This window comes from Pundamilia nyererei, unplaced genomic scaffold (genome assembly GCF_000239375.1).
Source record: "Pundamilia nyererei isolate P.nyererei 1_Seehausen unplaced genomic scaffold, PunNye1.0 scaffold00077, whole genome shotgun sequence".
NCBI classification, from domain to species: domain Eukaryota; kingdom Metazoa; phylum Chordata; class Actinopteri; order Cichliformes; family Cichlidae; genus Pundamilia; species Pundamilia nyererei.
The window spans coordinates 2,674,617-2,696,010 of record NW_005187478.1 but is presented as its reverse complement, the minus strand read 5'-3'; the positions used below and the strand labels follow the sequence as shown (position 1 = coordinate 2,696,010).

The following is a 21,394-nucleotide window of genomic DNA, read 5'->3' as shown; positions in this document are numbered from 1 at the left end:
CGAGCAGGGAAACATGGGTAATTAAGGAAGAGAGGAGATTCCCAACTGTCAATATTAATCTCTCTCCCCCCTCTCTGTACCTCCCTTCTGTCCCGACTGTCTCACTCTCAAGCCGTCTCACATTATTTAACTACCAATAACTATTGTAACCCCCTTTAAATAACAGAACTCAGCCCAGAGCTTTGTGTCCTCAACTTTGTGAAGTATTTAGATACATGGTGTGACGGTTCTCTGTGGATTTATGGCTACACTGCATGTTCCTGTGTGGTGTGTTAGACGCCAGGTACTTGTGTTTGCCACATGTGTGTAGTACCCGTCCATTGATGGCATCCAAGTCTAGCTCAGCCTTCTTTGCCCATTTCTGCCAGAAGTCTGGATCCTCCAGGGAAATGTCTGTTCGGTTGCCTGTCGCAACAAAACTAGCCTGCAGACAGAGGAACACTTGTTAGCGATTTATTTTTCATATACAGATTCTCTCTCTCCCCCCCCCCGCCGCCCTCACAGTAATTTTTTTTGTCACCTTAGCAAAAGTGGAGCCCTTGCCCTCGGACTCAATGGTGATGGTGTGCGTTCGTCTCTGGAGGATCTGGTCAATGTCTTCCTCGCAGAATTTTGAGCCTTCGTCTTCCTCGTCCATAAGAGCTCCGTACGCTCCCTTTCTCAGCAGGTCCTCGATTTCTTTCTTTGACAACTGCTGGACCTGGACAATGACGGAAAATATTTATTTCCTCTCTCTTTCTAAAGGGTCAGGTGCTTAACCCAAAGAAGAAGGATATGATAATCTGAAGGATGAACTTTAAAGTGGACTGATGCTGTTATGTGTGGATATATCCGCTGGTGTGAGGTCTCACCCCGCTGTTGGCATTCTCTCGTCCACTCATGCTCTGGAGAACGGCCTTGTCAAGTCCCAGCTTCAGGCTGGCCTTGTCAAACATCTCCCTCTCATAGCTGTTCCTGGTGATTAGGCGGTAGATCTTGACAGACTTGGACTGGCCAATACGATGACACCTTGCCTGGGCCTGGAAGAAGACGCATTTAGAGTTTTAAACACATTTCTGCTTTTTTCTGTTGATTCTCAAGGACACTATTCATTTGGAGATGATCGAAGATGCAGCGCAGATTTATTTCAGAGCACACATCGGGGGTGGGGGTGTACCTGGAGGTCATTCTGGGGATTCCAGTCAGAGTCAAAGATAATGCAGGTATCTGCTGCAGTCAAGTTGATGCCGAGTCCTCCAGCTCTCGTGCACAGCAGGAAGACAAAACGATCCGAGTCTGGTCTAGAGAAGCGGTCGATGGCTGCCTGCCGCAGGTTACCACGAACTCTACCATCTATACGTTCATATGGATATCTGGACACGGAGCAAGACAACCGGTCACAATTACAGTTAAAGTGGAATTGCACACAGCAGTACAAGTTTTGTAGCAGAAGCAGAAGTTGTCTCAAGCGGCCTGCAATGCCAGTCTGACCATATTTTAATGGCTCATCGCAGCTAAAATAAACCTGATGGAATGCAGATCCTCTCTTTGTTCTGCTCTGCCGAAAGCTGATGTTGAAAAGTGACGCTCCATTTTGTTTCTCGGTCTGCATTTCACTGCACACGTGAGCATTCCAGTACGAGTCAAAGCGAGATGTCTGTACTCGAGTTCATTAAGTTAGAGATATCTGCATGACACGAGTGCTTAGAGCAGTCGAACCTTATCTGACACTTTAGTCATGTTTAACACGAGCATCCGCAATTAGTTCAGTGAGTTACTTTTGGGTAAATCGAGTATTGGATACAACTATGCTGACAAAAACTTGATATTTAACTTCCGCAAACTTCTCACCGTTTCTGGATGAGGTAGTCCTCCAGGATGTCCAGACAGCGGACCATCTGACTGAACACCAGGACTCTGTGACCGCCAGCTTTGAGTTTGGGAAGCAGCTTGTCAATGAGCACCAGCTTTCCGGCAGCCTGAATCATGGCTTGGAGGGCCATGTCTGGCATATCTGCCCCACAACTATGGGAGTCCCTGAACTCCTCAATGATTTTTTCTTCCGCTCCTGTGCAACAAACAAGTTTACAGTTACAAACATTGAGAATTACAAAGTCATTCTTTCATTTTGGGGAGCTGAGTATGTACCATTAATGAGGTAAGGGTGGTTGCAGCATTTCCTCAATTCCATCATGGTGTTGAGGAGGTTGGGGACACTGGCTCCTCCGCCTCCAGCCCCTCCAGCCCCTCCTTTGGACAGGAAAGAGAAGTTCTTCTCCAGAATGGCCCGATAGTATTTTTTCTGGATGTTGGTAAGCTCCACCTAACAAAACAAAAAGTCATTTATTCAAATCATTTTAATTCCAAACTCCAGTGTTGCCAGGACTGAAGTGGGCTTAATGTTTCCCCCCCCCCCTTTTATTATATTTGCTTTGTTTAGCAACTGCAGAATCACTGCTGTTCTGGTAAAAGGGTTCTACCTCAATTATGGTCTCCTCCTTCGGGGCCAGGTTCTTTTCCACATCCTCCTTCAGTCTTCTGAGCATCATGGGCTTCAGAATGCCCTGCAGTTTTTGAACCTGATATACACAAAGGACATGTCACTGCAGTGAGAATTCAGCAAACATGAAAAGTCGTCCTACAGCAGAGTATCCCCGTTACCTGTTCTTCAGTCTTAAGGTCTCCAAATTCAGTCATGAATGTTTGTTCAGATGGGAATCTCTCCGGCTCCAGAAAGTTCAGTAAGCTGAAGAGCTCCTCCACAGTATTCTGGAGAGGAGTTCCTGTCAACAGAACTTTGTGCTCCTAGAGAGACGGTGAAGAAAGATTTAGAGTTTCTAAAAATGCAAGCAGGAAATGTTGACAGAGCTTTAACCCACTGAAGAAAAATCACATTTGTCCTTTGGTCCTGTGAATCAAAGAAAATTACAACCACATACATCTGCCACTCACCATGTCCATCATTTTGAGTCCCTCCAGTAGTTTGCAGTTTCGGTTTTTGAGACGGTGGGCTTCATCTATCACCACACAGCGCCACGGGATGCTGCGCAGCTCTGGACAGTCAGCCAGAATCATCTCGAAAGTTGTTATCACCGCATGGAACCGATACACTCCCTTTATTATTTTACCCTGGAGAAGTGATAAAAAAAGAGGAAAAGCATAAAGGTCAACAAAACAGTCACCATTTGTTGCAAACGCGAGTCAAAGACAGACTTTGAAACAGAAAAAGTCTGGACGTTAACGCTCTGATGTCTTCACCTGAGCATCTGGTTTCGGTGTTGTTTCTTGAGTATTTCTAGTTGTTATGCAGCTTTTAATTCAAACCAGGTCAAACGCCCCCAAACCTCCTCTTGCTATCATAATCTGTAAAGATCTACCTGGAAAAGTCCCAAGCATTTGGTGCGTGTGAGAAAGCAGATAGGCTCCGCACGACCTTGAGGATTACCCCAGTCTGGATTATGAACAAGAAGCTAGGCAAGCACACTAAAATGCTGCTTCGCAGGCTTGCTGTGACACAGGTTACACTAAAAGCTGTTAGCAGCATTGCACAAAAAGAGCTTACAGTTTCCGGCTTAAAGCTAGAGGACTAAAAGAGCTTATGCAGCAGAGGAGCGCTGTCCATCCCCAGCTAGCTGAGGTGGTGTTCAGACCTAGAGACCTTCTCACACAGCAGCATCCTGTTTCTGCCTCCCTAATCTACACCTCTATGATCTTTCTCATTTTTCCTCATACAAGCTGTCACAAATATGTTAGCTGCGTAATGAAATATTTGACTTTAAAGCCTATACTATGAAGCAGGATTTAAAGATTTAAAGGTAAACATAAGCAACTCTATTACTAGTACACGTCTCCATAATTGTTACTGGTATGATGCTGTTAATTGCACCCCTAATGTCAAACCCAGAGGAAACCCGGGGATAACTTATTGAATAGATAACTAGCTGTGTGTGAACATTTATCCAGCTCAGGAGGATACCCCGAATATGTTTGAATAGGTTTGCTTTATAGTACAAGGCAAATGTATTAAAGGGGAAAAGGTATTTGATATTTAAATGTTTAATTCCCTCTCACCTGTGCATCTCTGTAGTACATCTCATAGGCCTGGATGGTCTTCCGGCTGGCCTGACTGCCATGGTAGACCACCACGTTGAGCTCAGTCCAGGTTCTGAACTCTCTCTCCCAGTTGGGAATGGTGGAGAGCGGTGCGATGACCAGAAACGGCCCTTCAATGCCCTTCATGTAAATCTCATAGAGGAATGTAATCGACTGGATGGTCTTCCCCAGACCCATCTCATCAGCCAAGATACAGTTACGTCTGTGGGGGGACAAAGGCAGACAGACGCCTTTTATATCACCTGTATTTGCGCACACTGACCACAAATTTCTTAAACAGTCTTCCATAAGCTCTTTGCTTATTACATTGCTTCACCCCTTTGGAAAATCTGTTTTCCAAATCAGTGTTCTAATGACAAAAAAAGCTGGAAAATATTTGGGTGTTAGCTCTCCTGTTGGATTTGACTAAATTCCATCAATAGATACCAAATGTTCCAGAAATAACAATTATTCACATTGGTGCACATAAAAGCACAACAGAGGTCTAAAGGAGATCGAACAGAACTTCCTGACCAGTTTGGAGGCTAAGCTTTCACCTGACAGGGATTATGTGTGCATACACTGATGTGATCATCTGTCTCACTATGTCTCACTATGTCTGTCTCACTATGCTCTCTCTCTTCTTCTCTTTGACCTAACCAACTGCTCATTGCTGCCTCTCCCTGAGCCTGGTTCTGCTGGAGGGGAGTTCTTCTATCTCAGCACCGCAAAACGCTCGCTAATAGGGGATTGTTTGTCAGGGTTTTCTCCAGAACACTGTAGAGTTCTGAGAACTCTTTAGCTTAAGAGTCTTTAGCTTAAAAGTATAAAGTGCCTTGAGGGAACTGTTGCTGTGATTTGGCGCTATATTAAAAAAACAACAACAACAACAACCCTGAATTGAGCACCACAGAAAAATATGAAGAACACAACAGCTCCAGTTTAAAACAGTCATTTCAATTCCATTTGTGTCGAGCTGCCTTCCTGAACACTTTGGCGGTGTGATTTCAGGCACAGATGATGACGCCAATGGGAAGGCTTAAACAGCAGTGCACCACAGGGCTATTTAATATTCACTTTAATGCCCATTTAAGAATATTAAGTAAGGTGATATCACATGTGCAGACTGACAGAAGCAGTTAGGAGACTAATTCAAAGAAAATGCAATTAATGGTGACTTACGAGTTGTACCAGTTGAAAGTCAGCCAGTTCAGGCCTTCTAGCTGGTATTCCCTGAGTGCGTTGCCGTTCCTGTATTCCCTGGAGCCCTCCAGCTTTTTCCAGTCAGCTGCAGGAGGCCGATCCTGGACAGAACAATAAAACAGATAGGGTTATTAAAAAACAGTCAGTGTTAATGACTGCAGTGTTTCATAAAGATGCAGATACTGTTTGTGTGTTTGAGGGGTTAGGATTATATGCGTGTTGCTCTGGGTGCTTTTGCTCACTAAAAGCTTTCACCCTTCACAAGTTTTCCTTTGCAAACACTTTTTTCGCCCAAACCCTTTACGGCAAATAACTGAACCCCAACTGCCTCTCCTGTGAGTCTTCGTCCTGGGAGTGTAACTCCAGAACTATTGAAGGCAATACTGCCCCTTGTTCTGTTTTGCAGTCTTGAAGTTATGCAGAGCATCTTCAGAACAGAATGACAACTACAGTCCAAAATGGTGGAGTTGAGCATTGCTTGTATTGTGTAGGTAGATGGAGACACGACGGCAGAGTAGTCATTCCAGTTTTCCTTCTTGGTAATCTACTCAAGTCTGCTACTTGGCAGTCTCCATGAACAAGTATGGCTGGTCATGGAAAAAACAAAAACGCCTACAGGTATGCGGACGTCTGCACGGACCCTTGGGCTCACTGATGACAAGATGTTAGAAGGCATCCAACTGCAGGTGGAGATCCTTTAATCCATCCAAAGAACAGGGATGGCCAGACAGGAGCCAGCCAGTACGGAAAACATGACAACTGGTCATGAGCATGACAAGCTTTTCTTTTCTTTTAATACATTCAGTGTTTGTTTTCTGTTACATAACACCCTGATTTCAGTTGTGTTTACACTAAACAGCGCCCCTTTCTGGGTAAGTAAAGTTTCAGTCCCAAATTAGCTAAAGGCATTAGCAGCACCGTGCTGTTGAGACAATGAAATACAATCCAGGATGCACACTTGGACAAATTAATGTGATAATACTGCACAGCTTTTAATACAGAACTTTACAACTGGTTGTAGCCATTGGTGGCAGGTATTTTAGCGAGTGAGCTGTACACGTGTTTGATTAGCTTGCAGGACAAAGTCACATTGCAGGAAAAGTTTAACCTAATTCAACTTTTTGGCTAGATGACCCAGGGTTTTTTGGCAGGAGACCTTGCTGACAAAAAACCCTGGGTCATCTGTGTTAGTACCCCGCTGCACTGACAGACTGGATCCATTCTAATAAATGAAAGGGTTATATCTTTCACACATGGTTTCTGTCAGCAGCCTTAGGATGCCTTACTTTTTAAACCACATATTACAAATGAAACTGATGTTGGGTTATTAAGGATTTTTTGACCAACTAAATTGATGGAATTCATCCTCTGGGGAAAAGGCCCTTGGTCCACACTGCAAATGAGGCTAAAAACTGCCTCCCAATGCTGCCACTATATGATGGAGCATTACGAGCACGGCCCTTAAGGAGAAACAGTAGGCAGGAGTTAAAATAGATGGATGCAGGCTGAGGAAAGAGTGATGGAAGGAGAGACCACAGCCAGTCAGCTGCTTCTGTTCAGCATTAAACACACTGTTAGTGGTTTGGCTTGGCCACAAGAGCAGGGCGTATGTGTGCGAGTGTGTGCAGACCGCAAAAACGTGGCCCTGTGGAGAGCAGTTAAGGGAGCTGTAAATCTGGAAGAGGAAGGAGCAGACAGCAGGCCAATACACACGAACACGCCTATAAGGAGGAGACTAGGAGACAGACAGCACCCAAAGCACAGCCACTCACCACTCTCTTAGTGTTGGGCGTGCGTGCTCCGATACGCTCAAATTCGTCTATCTTGGACTGGTCGATGTCGGCCTTCAGCTCCCAGGTGGAGTCTTCGTAAGGCAGACTGCACCACTTCACCAGATATAAGGTCACCGTCTGCACACATAAAACACAGGGCGCTTTGGTGAGTGTGGGTGTAGAGAAAAAAAAAGAGGCTCCAGCCCAATGAAAGAGATCAAAGCACCTCTCCATTTTCATCTGTGCTCTCTGAAACGTCCAGGACACGGTCCACCTCCACATAGTCAGGGTTAAAAGGCTCATCATCCATCTGCAGAGAAAAGAAGTGGAGTTTTAAGATACACTGAATATGAAATAATGAGGCCTTGCAGAGTAAACTCCTCTGTATGAAATGTGTTCTTAGTTTTATCTACCCAGCTTTTCTATTTAACAGCTCTATATGAAACTCAAGTCAGTGTCTGTATAAAGCAAAACTCTGGGGGGAAAAAACAATTTTATAGCCAGCAACATTTCTTGACACATTCCATTCAGAAGCACTCCTTGTGAGTGGTTACTTCCATGCAGCGGAAGGTCTGGTTTGTGGTGCAGCGTTTTGGTCTTACCTCAGTTATAAAGGTGTTGAGTTGTTGCTTGGCCTTAAACCTCTTGACCTTCTGGTGTATCCTCTTGTCCTTTTCTAGTTCCTCCAGGTCAGCCCAGCGACAGTGGAGGTATGAACTGAGAAGCACAAAATAAATTTCACATCAGTCATTTCAAAGAATTGGATGCTATAAACTAGAGGAAGAAAATCGTATGTGATGTCGTAGGGAGATCTCCAAGTCTATCAGCTAGAGTACTTCTTACAGAAACTGTGTCTCACGGATTAAAGACATTTGTATCTCTGTTCTGGACTGCTTAGTCAAAAGTCTGGTAAAGTCCATCACCTCCGATTTGACACCAGTGTTTTTGTGCAGATGTGTCCCCCAAACATCCAAATTAAATCTACTTCAATGTCTGCATATATCAGCTCTCCTTGCCTTCTATGGCTGTGAGCTCAAAGTATTTCGGACTCTGAATCAGACAGTAGAAGCTCTCCAAACTCATGAAAAATGTATTGTTTCCGGCATATCATAGACTTAATTATTATTGAGAAAATAATTGATCCAGTATTAGTTGTATCCCTGTCCAAAGGAGGGTTAATTCTTTAAACTGCCAGCTGCTAAAATCAAAGCTGAAGCGAATCAGGAATTAAGCACACTTTATTTATGTTAAATGCTGGGGGGACTGAAAACTACATTATTTGCATGTTGGGGTCAAATTTGCTTAGAGAACAAGCAACTTTAAATTGTTTTTGTAAAATGCATTTTTACATTTCACACAGCAAGAGACAGAAATGACACAGGTATCTAATGAATGAAAAGCATTCCATGTGCTTATCATTGTGATAGGATGCAACTGCACCAGTTGTGTTAATAATGTGAGAGAGGATCTGGATCACATACTTAAAAATGTCCCTGTGTTCACTGAAATAGGTCTTTAAATAAATAGAAAAAAGAAGAACGAGGCAGCTCTGATGTGAAAGAAAAAGAGCAAAAAACCCAAAAAAAAGCCAAGCTACTACTCACAAGCCCTTGAACTTGACGTAGAACTCCTCCACCTCCACTTCCTCCCCCGACTCCCGCTGAAAAGAAAAACAATACAAAAAAGGGATCATAATCACAGCAAATACAGCAGCTGCAGAAGTGGCTCAACATTATTATACAACATGTGGTCGAAGTAGTGAAGGAGCCTGCACGTGAGTTTCACTCTGACACGTCATTCAACAGTAAACTGTCTCAAACTGAGAGAAAGGGGTGCCCTTCATGTAATGTGTAAGCAGCCTTGCACCTATTTAACATTTTGGCTACAACATGCTGATCAAAAATAAATAAGGCTGTTGAAGAAGTTTTAATGGGTTTTAACAGGAAATACTTGAACAAATTCAACTGCTAAAATCTGTGTGACTGAGCATTTTGTTTCATAAATGCATAAAAAGGGGAAATACCAAAACAGTAGCTCTTTCAAGCAAGGCTGTCCACTTTCATTCACCATTACTACTGCACACACACCCTCTACCATGCTACTACTACTGTAATGCCATGAATCATCAATCACACACACACCCTGCCTGAGGAAACGCTAGTTTGGCGTCTGGTGTAGCTAGTATTGCGGTTTTGGCTGTGTGCCAAGCCCGAGGTCAACTCTGAACAGAGCTGCAAGAGAAAAAGAGTGGTGTGAGTGTGCTTGTGCACGGGAGTGTGTTGTGGTGGTGGGCGAGGGGGTGGGGGGGATAACCCATTGGCAGCTGGCTAGCAAAGGAGAGTTGGCTGGCGATTGTGTGTGTGCGCTTGTGTTGGCTCAGGGATGATCTCTCTTTAGACAAGGCGTAGAAAACAAAGCAAGGCCGACACCTACACACAGTCAATCGCAGGCGCACACAGAGCTCAGAGCATACACATGCTGAAATATAAGGAATCTGCTTTCCAAGTGAAAACATGCTGCATAAGCAACGTATGTATGTGTAATGTGCTTATGTCAACTGTGGGAAGGCTAATCACATGACGCAAACCACGACTCTGGCCACCCTGTGGATCTGTGTATTGTGTTAGTGTCATTAGGGTGTGGATCTGTGCAGCTCACTTGTTTTTTGGAGGTGCGCATGCCCATGATCTTCTCTACAACTGGTCCTTCAGCTTCAGCCACATCCTGGAAACACAAAACAAGCAAATTCATTCACCGTGCTGGATTGTTTCATGTGATGTCTGGATTGGATACTGGTCTGATCTGGATTAAAAATAATAATAAAAATCTAGCTCGGGTATTAGTTACATCAGGCCAATCTGTTATGTTCAATGCTGTGCGTTTACTACACCACATGTTAGCAGAAGTGCACTGGTTGCAATCCAACACAACATGAAGGAAGCTGACAGCAAAGCGTTGTCAATTTGGATGCATTTCCTCCTAACTGCCTGCTTCAACAACGTTTACTTCCTATATTTGCTGTAGTTGTTGAACTAGCTGCAAACCAATCAAATGATTCGAGATGAATGCAAAGCTCACTCTTAATATATTCATCACTCCACTTATGGTAACATAAGCACATGGACATTGTCAACAACTTGATTACAATGATTTCACTTCATGTGTCTCTTGCCAGCTTCGTTCCACATTTCAGTACATCAATGTTCAAATGCAGCCTTACACATGTTATTCCAAACGGGCAAATATGACAAACAGCATCATTCCATCGCGTCATTTAGCTTCTGACAAGTGGTTCACTGAAGACAAACCAAAAACTGAAATCTTGGCTGCACCTGTTGCTGCGATGAGGACGATGGAGACTTTGGCGATGGCGAGTCGTCTCCGCTGTCATCGTCTTCAGAGATCCTGAACTCCAGATCCTCTGTGTACCTCTTCCTCTTCACCTGACGGCTAGACCGACGCTTCTGATAAACAGAGGGAGAGTAAGAACATTTAGGCTACGTTCACACTGGACGTCTTAATGCTATTTTTGATCAAATCTGATTTATTTTTGTCTGTTTGTTCACACTACAAATAAAATGTGACAGTAAACGCGCTCTAGGGTGAACGTTCACGGCTCTCAAAGCAGCCCACATGCGCAAAAGAAGACGTCACACACAAAGCGTGTTTACGGAAGAAAAAAAAATGGCGGCTACTACAGAGCTAGTAGGTGTTGTTGCAGCAGTCTATCAATTTCTGCACAGTCGTAACCGACAGAATTTTGACAAATTAATTAGAGAAAGGACACTGAGAAAAAAGAGAGCCCGTGCTTTAACAACTGCCACCATGCTTTCTTGTTTGTCTTCTCCGGTGCTGATAATTGGCATCTGTCTTATGTCAGTGACGTAAAAGAGCAAAAAAACAGCAGTCACTTTCGAAAACATCAGTATGTATCGGATTCAGTAACACATACGAAAGTGACCCAGGTCAGATTTGAAAATATTGGATTTGTGCCGTTCACACTGTCATAGCAAAGTCGGATTTGATGCACTTTCGCCTGCAGTGTGTAGCCTTAGTCATCTGCGAGATCTCAGTGATTTTTGCCTTCCTCCTTCCACTAACTGTACAGCAAATTAACTTAAAAATTCTGATGACACTCATTGTATTGTATATTTCCTCCTTTTTCTATGCTTCACTACACTTTACTACATGCTGTACAAAGTGAGCCACTTCACTGCCACTTGCTGTAGTGGTTCTACTATATTTACTCCTCTTCCTCAGGTGGAGACAGGTGGGGACTTCACCTATTTTACTTATTTTATCCAGCCGTTTTGTTTTAGTGTCATTTTTTGATTCGATTTTGCTTTGTACATTTATTTTTATTTAGCATTTTATTGTGGTTCTTTTTAGTCTTTTAATTTATTATTTATTGTGCAGAATATTTTTCTACTTCACTAATTTAATTCTATTCTACTTTCTTAGATATATAACACAGATTTCATTGTTGTTGTATGCGTTTACTGGCTGCATTTAGGCTGCTATCCCAACTTTTGGGATGAATATAATATCCTACCAAATCTGCACTGGTAAGCGGAAAATGAAGGGCTGTACGTCAACATTCACCAGGCATTATTATTTATTATTCACTATTCTGTACCATATCGCCCAGCATGTTATCCATATTTAAAAAACCAAAACCTTTACAATTCAAGGGGCTCAGAATGTTTCAACATAAGAGTGCGAAAACAAACTAGGGTAGCAGCCTGGAGAGGACATGTTTAAGGGGACATACAGCTGCTAAAGTGCTTTCCTGTTTGAATTAGAGCTACAACTCTTCATACAGCTAATAGCCAGATGCTACTCTCTTCAAGATCCACATAATTATATCTGCACATAATTTCATGAATCTGTTCATGGGTTCATGGACGCGTTCCAAATTCTAAACCAGTACTTAAAAGTATATTTTCAACTATTCTCTGCAGCCTGGTAGAGAAACGACACCACACTTGAAATGTAAAATTTTAAAAAAAAAAAGAAAAAAGAAAATGAATGCAGCAGCTGAAAAGTTGCTGATGATGCATGATGTCAACTTGACAGGAGGGCTTATCTGCTTGGTCTGTCAACATGGCTGGTTTACAACACAAACAGCAGACGCCTGCTGGCTCAGTGCCGTCTATCTCTACAGGCCGTGACACAGATCTGCAAAGGTTTTCATGACCTCCTGCTTTTTTAAATTACTCTGTACATGTGTTTTAGTCCTGCTTTTATGGCATTGCAAAACTTTCTACGACAGCTTTCCTTTTCATACCTGTACGCCATCATCATCCTCTTCCTCGGGTGGAGACAGAGGTGGAGACTTCACCTCAGCATCATCGTTGACTGAGAACTCTCTCTTTCTCTTTGAATCCTTCTTAGCAGCACTGGCCCCACCCTCAGACTCCACTTTTTTACTGTTACAGGATACAATGGAAAGGAGAGAGAGAGAGAGAGAAAAAAAAACCAAGTTAGAATGAGCTCATCAAAAAAAAAGAAAAATGTGTCTAACCACAAAATAAAGCCATTATTCAAAGTACTACCTCTTTTACATGTGCGCGCCCCTGTCTGTCCCAAGGCAATCGCCATGTTTGATTTACCCATTTAGAAATCATTAGTGTGCCTCAGGCTCTGGCACACAGGGGGTTAATGTGATGAAAGACTGCATGGAGGCACAGGGAGAGAGGGAGCAAGAAAGAGAGGGGGTGGGGTGGAGGGCAGAAAGAAAGACCCAAAAGGAGGGAGGGAGGGAGAGAGAGACAGGCAGACAGAAAGAGAGAGGGAGGGGGAGAGCAAGGCCTGTGAGAGGAAGGGGGAGGGGCTGAGGGGCCCCCAGGCTTCTTCCAATCTATGGCATGGAAAGAAAGAGGAGCTGGCTCTGTCTGAGAGCTTGTGTGCATTCACACCACAGAGGTGAGAGGACACTCGGCATCCTTCTGTCTGGCACGCAGCCTCGCATTTCTACCCCTTCCAAACGGCAGATGTTTGTACGATGCAGGTTGAGTGACACCTCTGTTTGAACCATTCATCTCTAAAGTGCCAAAGACTATGAATTCACATAAGATATGCGGGAATCCCATCCAACACCCCCAAAAATTTGTCCTTTCTTCAACAGAGCCTGGAGGCTGTTGAGCTGAGCCCAGTAAACTGTTTTATTTTAGCAGGTACAGAGACCTTGTACAACAATGGAGAGGTCATGCTGAGGCAGGGATCACACTACTGACTAGTTAATTTTCAAATGTTAATTTTTTCCTTTCTGGGTTTCAGTTTCAAAACTAGATGTATTCTGAAAATCTGACAACGAAAAGCCCAATCTTTCAAACCAGTCCGAGCTTATTAGCCTTTAACTACTCTGCACCTGCAATCTAAAAATCAGATGACAGAATACTGAGAAAACAGTATCACACCTTACTTTTTACAGCTGTGCGCACCAAAAACACTCAGAAACACAAAGCAACTCTGGTCATGATCACATAGTTTTCGTGTTAATGTAACCTAAAGCATCACCACAGATTTCACTTTTACACCCACTGTGGAATCCTAATGAAGGGTTCAGATGAAAACAAAACGCATTTTCTCCTCATAGTTGATAAAATGCAAAGACGCACACTGATGCAAATGGCTGTTGAGTGACACAAAGTTGGAAATACTTTGAAGCTGTGTAATAAACATTGTTGTACACTACCCAGTGATGGTGTTTTCCTGGCAACTACTTTACTAGTTTATTGAATGGGAGAAAAGTCTAAAAGTGAGACAACACTCAAAGTTGAAATACTGTTTGGGCATCTGAAACTATGAACAAATGGCTGTAACACAACACACACATAAGTTTGGTAGTGTAACTCCAACATGATCTAACAATACTTTGAGCACAGGGTCAAAGTATTTTCAACTTTCTGTCGCTCGCCAGGCTTCTGCATCATTCTGCTTTTTTGGATTTTATCAGTTGTGAGAAAACCTAGTTTCATCTGAATCCATCATATATTACAAAAAAAACTAATTTGTAGGCAGCAAGAGTGTGCCATTTATTTTTGCATGAAAATTGCAAGCAATAATTTAGGTCTTCAGTAGTACTTTGGAAGGAAAATGGTCCCATGACTGACTTAGGGTTGAATATTTGTGGGTTTTGAAACAGTCCGAAAAAAACAAACAAACAAAACTACAGCAACTTTATTTGCTAGAAACCTAGGAGGTATCATTCATACTTGTTTCAAACAGGATCACCTGATTCTTGGTAGGTGCATAATTTTATACTTTTCACCATAAACACAGAGTGAACAACGTTATCTTCTTAGATTGCTTTCATCACTCCACTTGAGACCTCACCTTTGAGACACTACATGGCTTATATAGAGCAAACAATCAGAAATACTGCATAAAGCTTCAATTAACAGTTACTGGAAGACTTGACCCACAAGTTACAATCTGCAGCAATGGAAATGTACAATGGTATTCTATGACAAAGTGGCTGACACCTGCCTGCAAAGAGAACTTTGCAGTGGATAGTTGTTGTTTTTAAATATGTTGTTACATAAAAGTTACTTTTGAAATAACTGGCTACAGATGGAATCCATGATTTTAAATAAAAAGTCAATGCTGGCAAAAATTTGAAGGCTAAGGACACTGCATGTTGATAAAAGACAAAAAAAGTACTGTTAAAAGGTTTCATAAGTGATTAGTTGGCAGCGGGGATTAGCAAATCCAGCTAATTTGCAAACATGGAACTGGATCCACAATCAAACTGACCATCTAAACCAAGCTTTACACTCCACTTTACAACATGTTGATTTATTTCAGAGTAAAAGTTATGTCAGGCCATCAGGCAACAGCAATTTGTTCCACTAACTAACCTACTATGAAACAGAACATAACCATTTGTGTTGCTGCCTGTAGTGTATGGCCGATCTCCTTTCTCTGCTCTGTGCCTGTGTCGCTCGTCCCCTTTCCTGCTTGGTGCCTCTCTCCCTCCTTCCCTCCTGCTCGCTCACTCACCCTCCCTCTACATCTCTCACCCCCTCTCTGTCCCTGGGGCCCTTCTCCTTTCATCCTCACGCCAAGAGCAATCACCATCTCCGTGGTAACGGCTGGTCATGTGACCTGCACCTGTTCCTCTGGCTGGTCGCCACACGCTGGAGCCATCTGGCCGCACACACAAGCACGCACACAAACACACTTCTCCACTTGGCTGCCTTCTCTCTCTTCCTCCTAGCTTCGTCACGGCCCCACTTCTTAATCGCACCCTCACCTCTCTGCAGCTTTTCATGCTCGATCCATCGTCTTTCATCGTTTCAACACTCTTCTAAAGATCTGATTTTCTGTCCAGTTTAATTAGCAAAGAATATATATCAACATTTACTTTATAAAAGGGCTAAAGCAACTTTTGCTTGAAACAAATGTTTACCTGAAAATGTGACTTTAGAATATAGTGTACTCTACTATTCCAGTATGCCTGTGGTGCAAGCATATACTTGAATGCATTATGACATCGCTACAACTGTGTTTACATGAACAAAACCCATCAAGTTCCTAAAAAGGAATAAATGAGTCAAACAAATCTTGTAAGATAGTGTAGATTCTTTTCTTGCTTCTATATCCCTGCCTGCTCCCGCTGGCTGCAAACAAGACACTCTGTTATCAACTCATCTCTTTAAGGAACTTGACCTAAGCCACCTATTACAGCATAAACCTAACATAAAAGATTCACGCAGCTACGGTTACGTCATTCACTGGTTAGCAAGAGGAAGTTGCAACGCACCAAGTACGCCGACTCCAAAAAAACAAAAACAAAAAATCCAAAACAAAGTATAACAGGAAGGAAATACATGGCCATCAGGCCTCCAGCTGTCCATAACAGAGTGTAATCTAGGCTTTGGCATTTTGAAGCCTCAAGTGAGCAATAATTAGATCTGACACTGACACCGAGGGCAGTTATTAATAGTTTTGTATTTGTTTTTTTAGTTTTTGTTTTCACTTCGGTATTAGCGCAGTTAGTTGCAAAAGTGGTTTTTAGTTCATTTTGTTTGAAATGTGTTTTATTAGTTATGAAAGTTAGTATCTTCAATTATTACAATATGGAGGCCATTCATCAGGGGAAACGTTCAGGATATTCAGAAGAGACATTACAAGTCAAATATGAATCGGAAAGCCTCACATCTGTCTGGAAGTAACAAAGACTAGAACTTCAGGCACTTCCAATATTTTATCTAGGGGTTTGTTTGTTTTTTTGAGTTATTTGAGTAATTTTTAAGCCAACAATATCAATTCTGTTTTCATTTACCACTTTCCTCATTTTTTTTATTTCCATTTCAGGCACCCACAATGGTTTTGTTGTCCCCATAATGTGGAATATATTTTATACAAAATGTATGCTTCCCCCCCCCCAAAGCAAATAAAACCAACATGAAAGAACTGTGGTGATGTATTTGGTCAGGGCTCCACCAACGACAGCCTGTGATAAGACCAACAGTGCCACTGCTGCTATGAGCTGTGTCTACTGGCTAACCGATAAGAATGAAGCATGAAATTACACTGTTAATTTGCTGAAAACAAAAAGAAACAAACAAAAAAACAAAAACAAAGAAGGAAAATACAATATAAAACAAATTGTTTGGGATTGCAACAAAGAAGTAGTTGTGGCAGCAGACTTGTTTGTATGATGTGCCGTTACCATGGGCCAATGGAGACAAAACATGGGAACAAATGGCAACAACCACCCTTGTTTTGGGCATGATTCACAACAGATTATCACTGAAGAGTTCACATTCAAACTTGGCCTAACCAAGTTCATCAGCTCTATCTATGCTTACAACACTGCACAAATTGTAGTCACCTGAAGATTACATTAATAGACTGCAATGTCGTCCATCATTTTAGGTAAGGCTGCTCGATTATGGCAAAAATGATAATCACGATTATTTTCACTGAAATTGAGATCACGATTATTTGACGATATTTATTTAACCCTTTAAGACCTACCATAGAACCAAGTCCGCCAGAGCTTATATATATATATTTTTTTACATGCTGTAGTGCCATTTGTGGGAGCATTTCAAGTTGCTATACATCAATACAACTGTTATAGCCCATATTTTAATAATATGTATGCATTAAGTCCATAGTAACAAGATTAATTGCAAACAAGTGCAATAAACTACAAAAAAAATTGAAAATCGTTTTTGTTTTTTTACATATATTTCTACTTGGAGAAATTTAAGAGGTTTATCCATCAAAACTTTAAATACAAAAAAGTTGCAAAAAATAGTTTACAACAACAGGAAATTTATTTTGAGTGTCTTCATAGTTTTATTTTGGAGATACAGCAATTTTTATATACTGCAGGAAAAACAAAAAACAATCCTATGATGCAAATTTGCAAAGAAAACAGCATGTGCATCAAAATAAACTATTTCCAGCAGTGCAATACGAGTCCTAAGCATCCCAGCAACTATTCAGAAAAGTCAAACATGACTTATAAAAACACTAGTATAGGCTTTTAAGGCCTACAAGTAAAAAACTAGATTTTCTGCGAAAATGACGTCACTTCTGGTTTCGGGCAGGAAATGCGATAGTTCCCGTTGACGTCTTTTTCAAAGTGGGAAGTGTTAAGAACAGCTGATGGATCGGCAAAGCGTGTTTCTGGAATATTATGTTTTTGTTCCTGCAAGTGCTTTTTATGCAATTTTTGCAAAGCTTTATGTGGAAGGAAACCATGACCGAGGACAAGCTGATGGCATAAGATGTAAGTACAACTCCTCCGGTTTCATATGCAAAACAAATTATTGCGCTAGCTTACATGGTTCAGGTTCTACAGGGATTTAAAAATGTTTAGGCAAAACTGAGCGTGCTGCTCTGACCGGCTTTAAAGGTTTAACAATAACAATGTATTGAATAATGACTTTAAAAAATAATATAAAATAGTGTGCAAATACTGATAACAGTGCAAATGTTTGCAATATAAGAAATAAATGAAAAATGTAAACATCTATGTTTAGTGAACTTTGCAGTGTTGCTCTGTGGTGCAGCTACAACACCGTAGCAAAGTTTACACACTATGTCTACTTGATCCACGTCTGACTCCGCGAACCCATAATGTTTCCACACCACTGAAGTTTTGTTTTTTTACCTCTCTTTTCAACCAACAGCAGTCACTCTCCTCTCCAAATAACTTCTGCTTAGCTTTCCGAGCTTCCCTCGGGTCCTCTTAATTGTTGTGACGCGTGTTCGAAATAGAGAGCGGTGCGCTCGATTTACCACACGGAGCAGCGCGAGAGTAGAGTACGAGGGAGGTGCTAATAATCGGCTCAGTCCTTTTTAATGATCGTTGAAAGCCCAGATCGTAATCGTGATTAAAATTCGATTAATTGAGCAGCCCTAATTTTAGGTTTACTTAATAAAAGTAACGTAAAACACTGTTAGGGTTTTGTTTTTGTAAATAATGTGGTAATTTACTTATGCACACCTTCACTGAAGTAACCTGCTGTGTGTGTCAGTGAGGAGCTAATATGCTCCTTTCAGACCGGGATAAAGGAAAGACAGGAAGCCGAGCAGTGGAGTAAAATATTAGGATACAAAACGAAACCGAAGAAGAAGGGCGGAGTGGAACAGACACCTGCTGCTGTGATGAGTCATACCACTGAACCCCCATACACAGATCCACACAAAAAGTCCAGAAGGCAACGCACATACGCTTCTGTGTGTGTTCAGAAAGTGCTGTATTTGCACACAAGGTGTCTGCATGCATGTCTGCCTTCTTTGTGTGTACAGCAAACAAATCACCCTTGTGCATGCACACGTACACGCATATATGCACACACATCGAGGGAAGGGTGTGGCGCTGAGAGCTGTGTTATTTATAGATGTACTTCCTCAGAGAGGGAGCGCATGCGAGCAAGGGAAAAAGAGGATGGAGAGACAAGGCAAGGTCAAAGGAGAGGAGTGAGCTGACTGGACGAGTAAACCACCTGATTCTCCCGGCTTCGCTCACATAAGCACACACTCAGACAGTCCTGAACAGCTGAGACCATCTTCAATTTTCATTTATTTTGTCTGCTCATTAGGATCCAGTTGGCCTGCACAAATTTGTGGGGCAAATTTTTAACCTTTTCAAGCAAAACAGCTGCAATTGGAGGAACTTATTCATGCTCTCCGGTGTTAAAAACTGAATAACCATCAAGATATCCAGCAAAAAAAAAACTTGTGTCAACAGGTACTGCAATCATCTAATACAGGATAAAACTTGCCTAACTAAACTCAATTTAGCTTACAACCTAGTATCTATCCATCAATGCAAGATGCTGGCAAGCATCATGAGCCTAACGTATAGGCACAGCTTGTGACAATGCCACAAACCTGTAAATAAAAGAGCAAGAACCAAATGAAAACCACTTGTGTTCAAAGGGTTAAACAGCACAGCGGAACATCTTGGTTACACTGATTAAGCAAAGACTTCAGTCTGCTCCTGTGGTGGTTTATTTGTTCGTAAGGAGATGCAAATACAGAGCAGAGAGAAAACATACTGTAGTATGGTATGGGCCACAAGAAAAACCCTTGAGCTTTGAAGATTATTTCTCTACCCACTGGTGGAAATCTCACATAAATCCCCCCAAAATGTAACGGAACATATGTGCTAGTGGCCTTGCAGAGCCTTGTCAAAGTTGGCTTTAGATCAAAAAGTTTAGCACTAATGGGTACATTTCATCAGGTTTAGAAAGGAATTCCAGCCCCTTGAAAAAGACAACACAAAAAAAAAATGAAAGCTCAAATTTATAAAAGCCTTAAGATTAGATTGCAATTAAAAACATACCATTAAAATTAATGGTATGTTGCACAGTTGTATCTACTTGTCATATAGATACAACTGTGATACAACAAGTGAGAGACCAGTGTAAAACTCCTCAGTGACAATCAATACAAGCTATATACTTACATTACAGCCAGCTGGCTGATCCAATAACGACTACAGAAAGCCTTGTTACACATCTTTGCTCCTCATCATTAAATAATTTACTGATTGTTAAAAATTATAATACGTCTGTTGAAATAAACAGGCAGGCAGTTTTGCTGGAGATAACTTTAGCAGACAAGATATGGTTAGGTGAATGGTAAATGGAGTGGTATATATTGCTTTTCCACTCAATTTAAGCACTCAAAGCTCTTTCTTGTACAAGTCTCATTCTTCAAATCCACTCACACTCAGTTCAATCTGACTGATGAGGATCAATCCACTGACGGCCCACTCACCCACCCCAGATGGTTAGTTACATTTTGCTGTGGGTAACTAGTGACAGTTAACTCATAGCATTAACTTTTTTTAATTTCAAAACAACTGACAGCAAGCCCCAGGTGATTAGATAATTGTAGATATGATTTTATCCACAGCTGGCAGCGAGCTGGCTAACCTTAGCTTACCACTCAGGTGGCGCAAAATTATATTTGAAGGATTCTAGGGATGTCACCAGAACTAATGCTTACAATACCTTTCAATCTGTAAAACAAAAGGTACTATTTTTACTTTTTCTTTTTTAAATACGCTGCCTCATACCGCTGTATCAGCCAGTCTTTGATAACTGAAGGGGGCAGCATGCGCCCACAAGTCTTCTCGTATAGCCTTAGACGCAGCAGAAGGACGACATATACAAGCACCGGAAAAAATACATGTACAAGATGTATTTCACTGATAAGAAATGCAGTAGGAGTTGGGTAATAACTGCATAAAGGTAACATGCAAATGAAGGTATCATTCTTTTCAGACCAAAGGAAGAAGTGCTTGCTTTCGGAAAAGCACCTACAGGACCAGCATCTAGTCAGCAAGACCCATTTCTTTCAGGAACTCATAATACAAATTTTCTAATAGACACTTTGAGTTGCAAAAACCATGTTCACAAGTCATGGTTTGCAAGAAACCATGACTTGTGAAGAGCTCAACTTAATGAAAGCAATGACAAACTTCTCCTCAAAATATGGAGATTTACTGTTGCCTTGCTCATGTGCTCAAAACTTCACTCCTCAGTCCTCGGCTTAAATTAGAAAGACAAAGGAAGGGGGAACAGGGGGAGGGCAGTGAAGAGGAAAAGATGAAAGGATACACTCCTCTTTGTCAGGAAGGGGTGGGACTGGAGGGAGGAGAAGGGAAACGAGAAGAAAGAATAAAACAGAAGATAGTTGGGTGATTGCAGAGGTCCACCATTTTAGAGCAGCAGTGAATGGCCGGCAGCCATTATTATGCTAAATTAACCTGGGAGCTCCAGGCCGCCACTCAAGATGGAGGAAAGCCTGACAACAGATAAGAGCTAGTTTACCAACACACACACACACACACACACACACACACACACACA

At 41.9% G+C, this 21,394-nt stretch overlaps 1 protein-coding gene across 1 annotated transcript in view; it reads right to left on the bottom strand.

Moving 5' to 3' along the window:
• Nucleotides 1-21,394, bottom strand: part of chd7 (chromodomain helicase DNA binding protein 7) — a 69,196-nt gene that overhangs the window by 18,886 nt on the left and 28,916 nt on the right. Inside the window, exons 5-22 of the mRNA XM_013911997.1 lie at nucleotides 12,334-12,475; nucleotides 10,379-10,510; nucleotides 9,705-9,770; nucleotides 8,651-8,706; nucleotides 7,649-7,763; nucleotides 7,273-7,356; nucleotides 7,047-7,184; nucleotides 5,254-5,375; nucleotides 4,051-4,294; nucleotides 2,932-3,108; nucleotides 2,641-2,784; nucleotides 2,460-2,558; nucleotides 2,128-2,302; nucleotides 1,831-2,047; nucleotides 1,157-1,352; nucleotides 852-1,019; nucleotides 521-700; nucleotides 314-424 (exon numbers count right to left, since the gene is read on the bottom strand). Of these exons, the coding sequence (XP_013767451.1) occupies nucleotides 314-424; nucleotides 521-700; nucleotides 852-1,019; nucleotides 1,157-1,352; nucleotides 1,831-2,047; nucleotides 2,128-2,302; nucleotides 2,460-2,558; nucleotides 2,641-2,784; nucleotides 2,932-3,108; nucleotides 4,051-4,294; nucleotides 5,254-5,375; nucleotides 7,047-7,184; nucleotides 7,273-7,356; nucleotides 7,649-7,763; nucleotides 8,651-8,706; nucleotides 9,705-9,770; nucleotides 10,379-10,510; nucleotides 12,334-12,475 (2,566 nt within the window). The remainder of the gene's footprint in view (nucleotides 1-313; nucleotides 425-520; nucleotides 701-851; nucleotides 1,020-1,156; nucleotides 1,353-1,830; nucleotides 2,048-2,127; nucleotides 2,303-2,459; nucleotides 2,559-2,640; nucleotides 2,785-2,931; nucleotides 3,109-4,050; nucleotides 4,295-5,253; nucleotides 5,376-7,046; nucleotides 7,185-7,272; nucleotides 7,357-7,648; nucleotides 7,764-8,650; nucleotides 8,707-9,704; nucleotides 9,771-10,378; nucleotides 10,511-12,333; nucleotides 12,476-21,394) is intronic.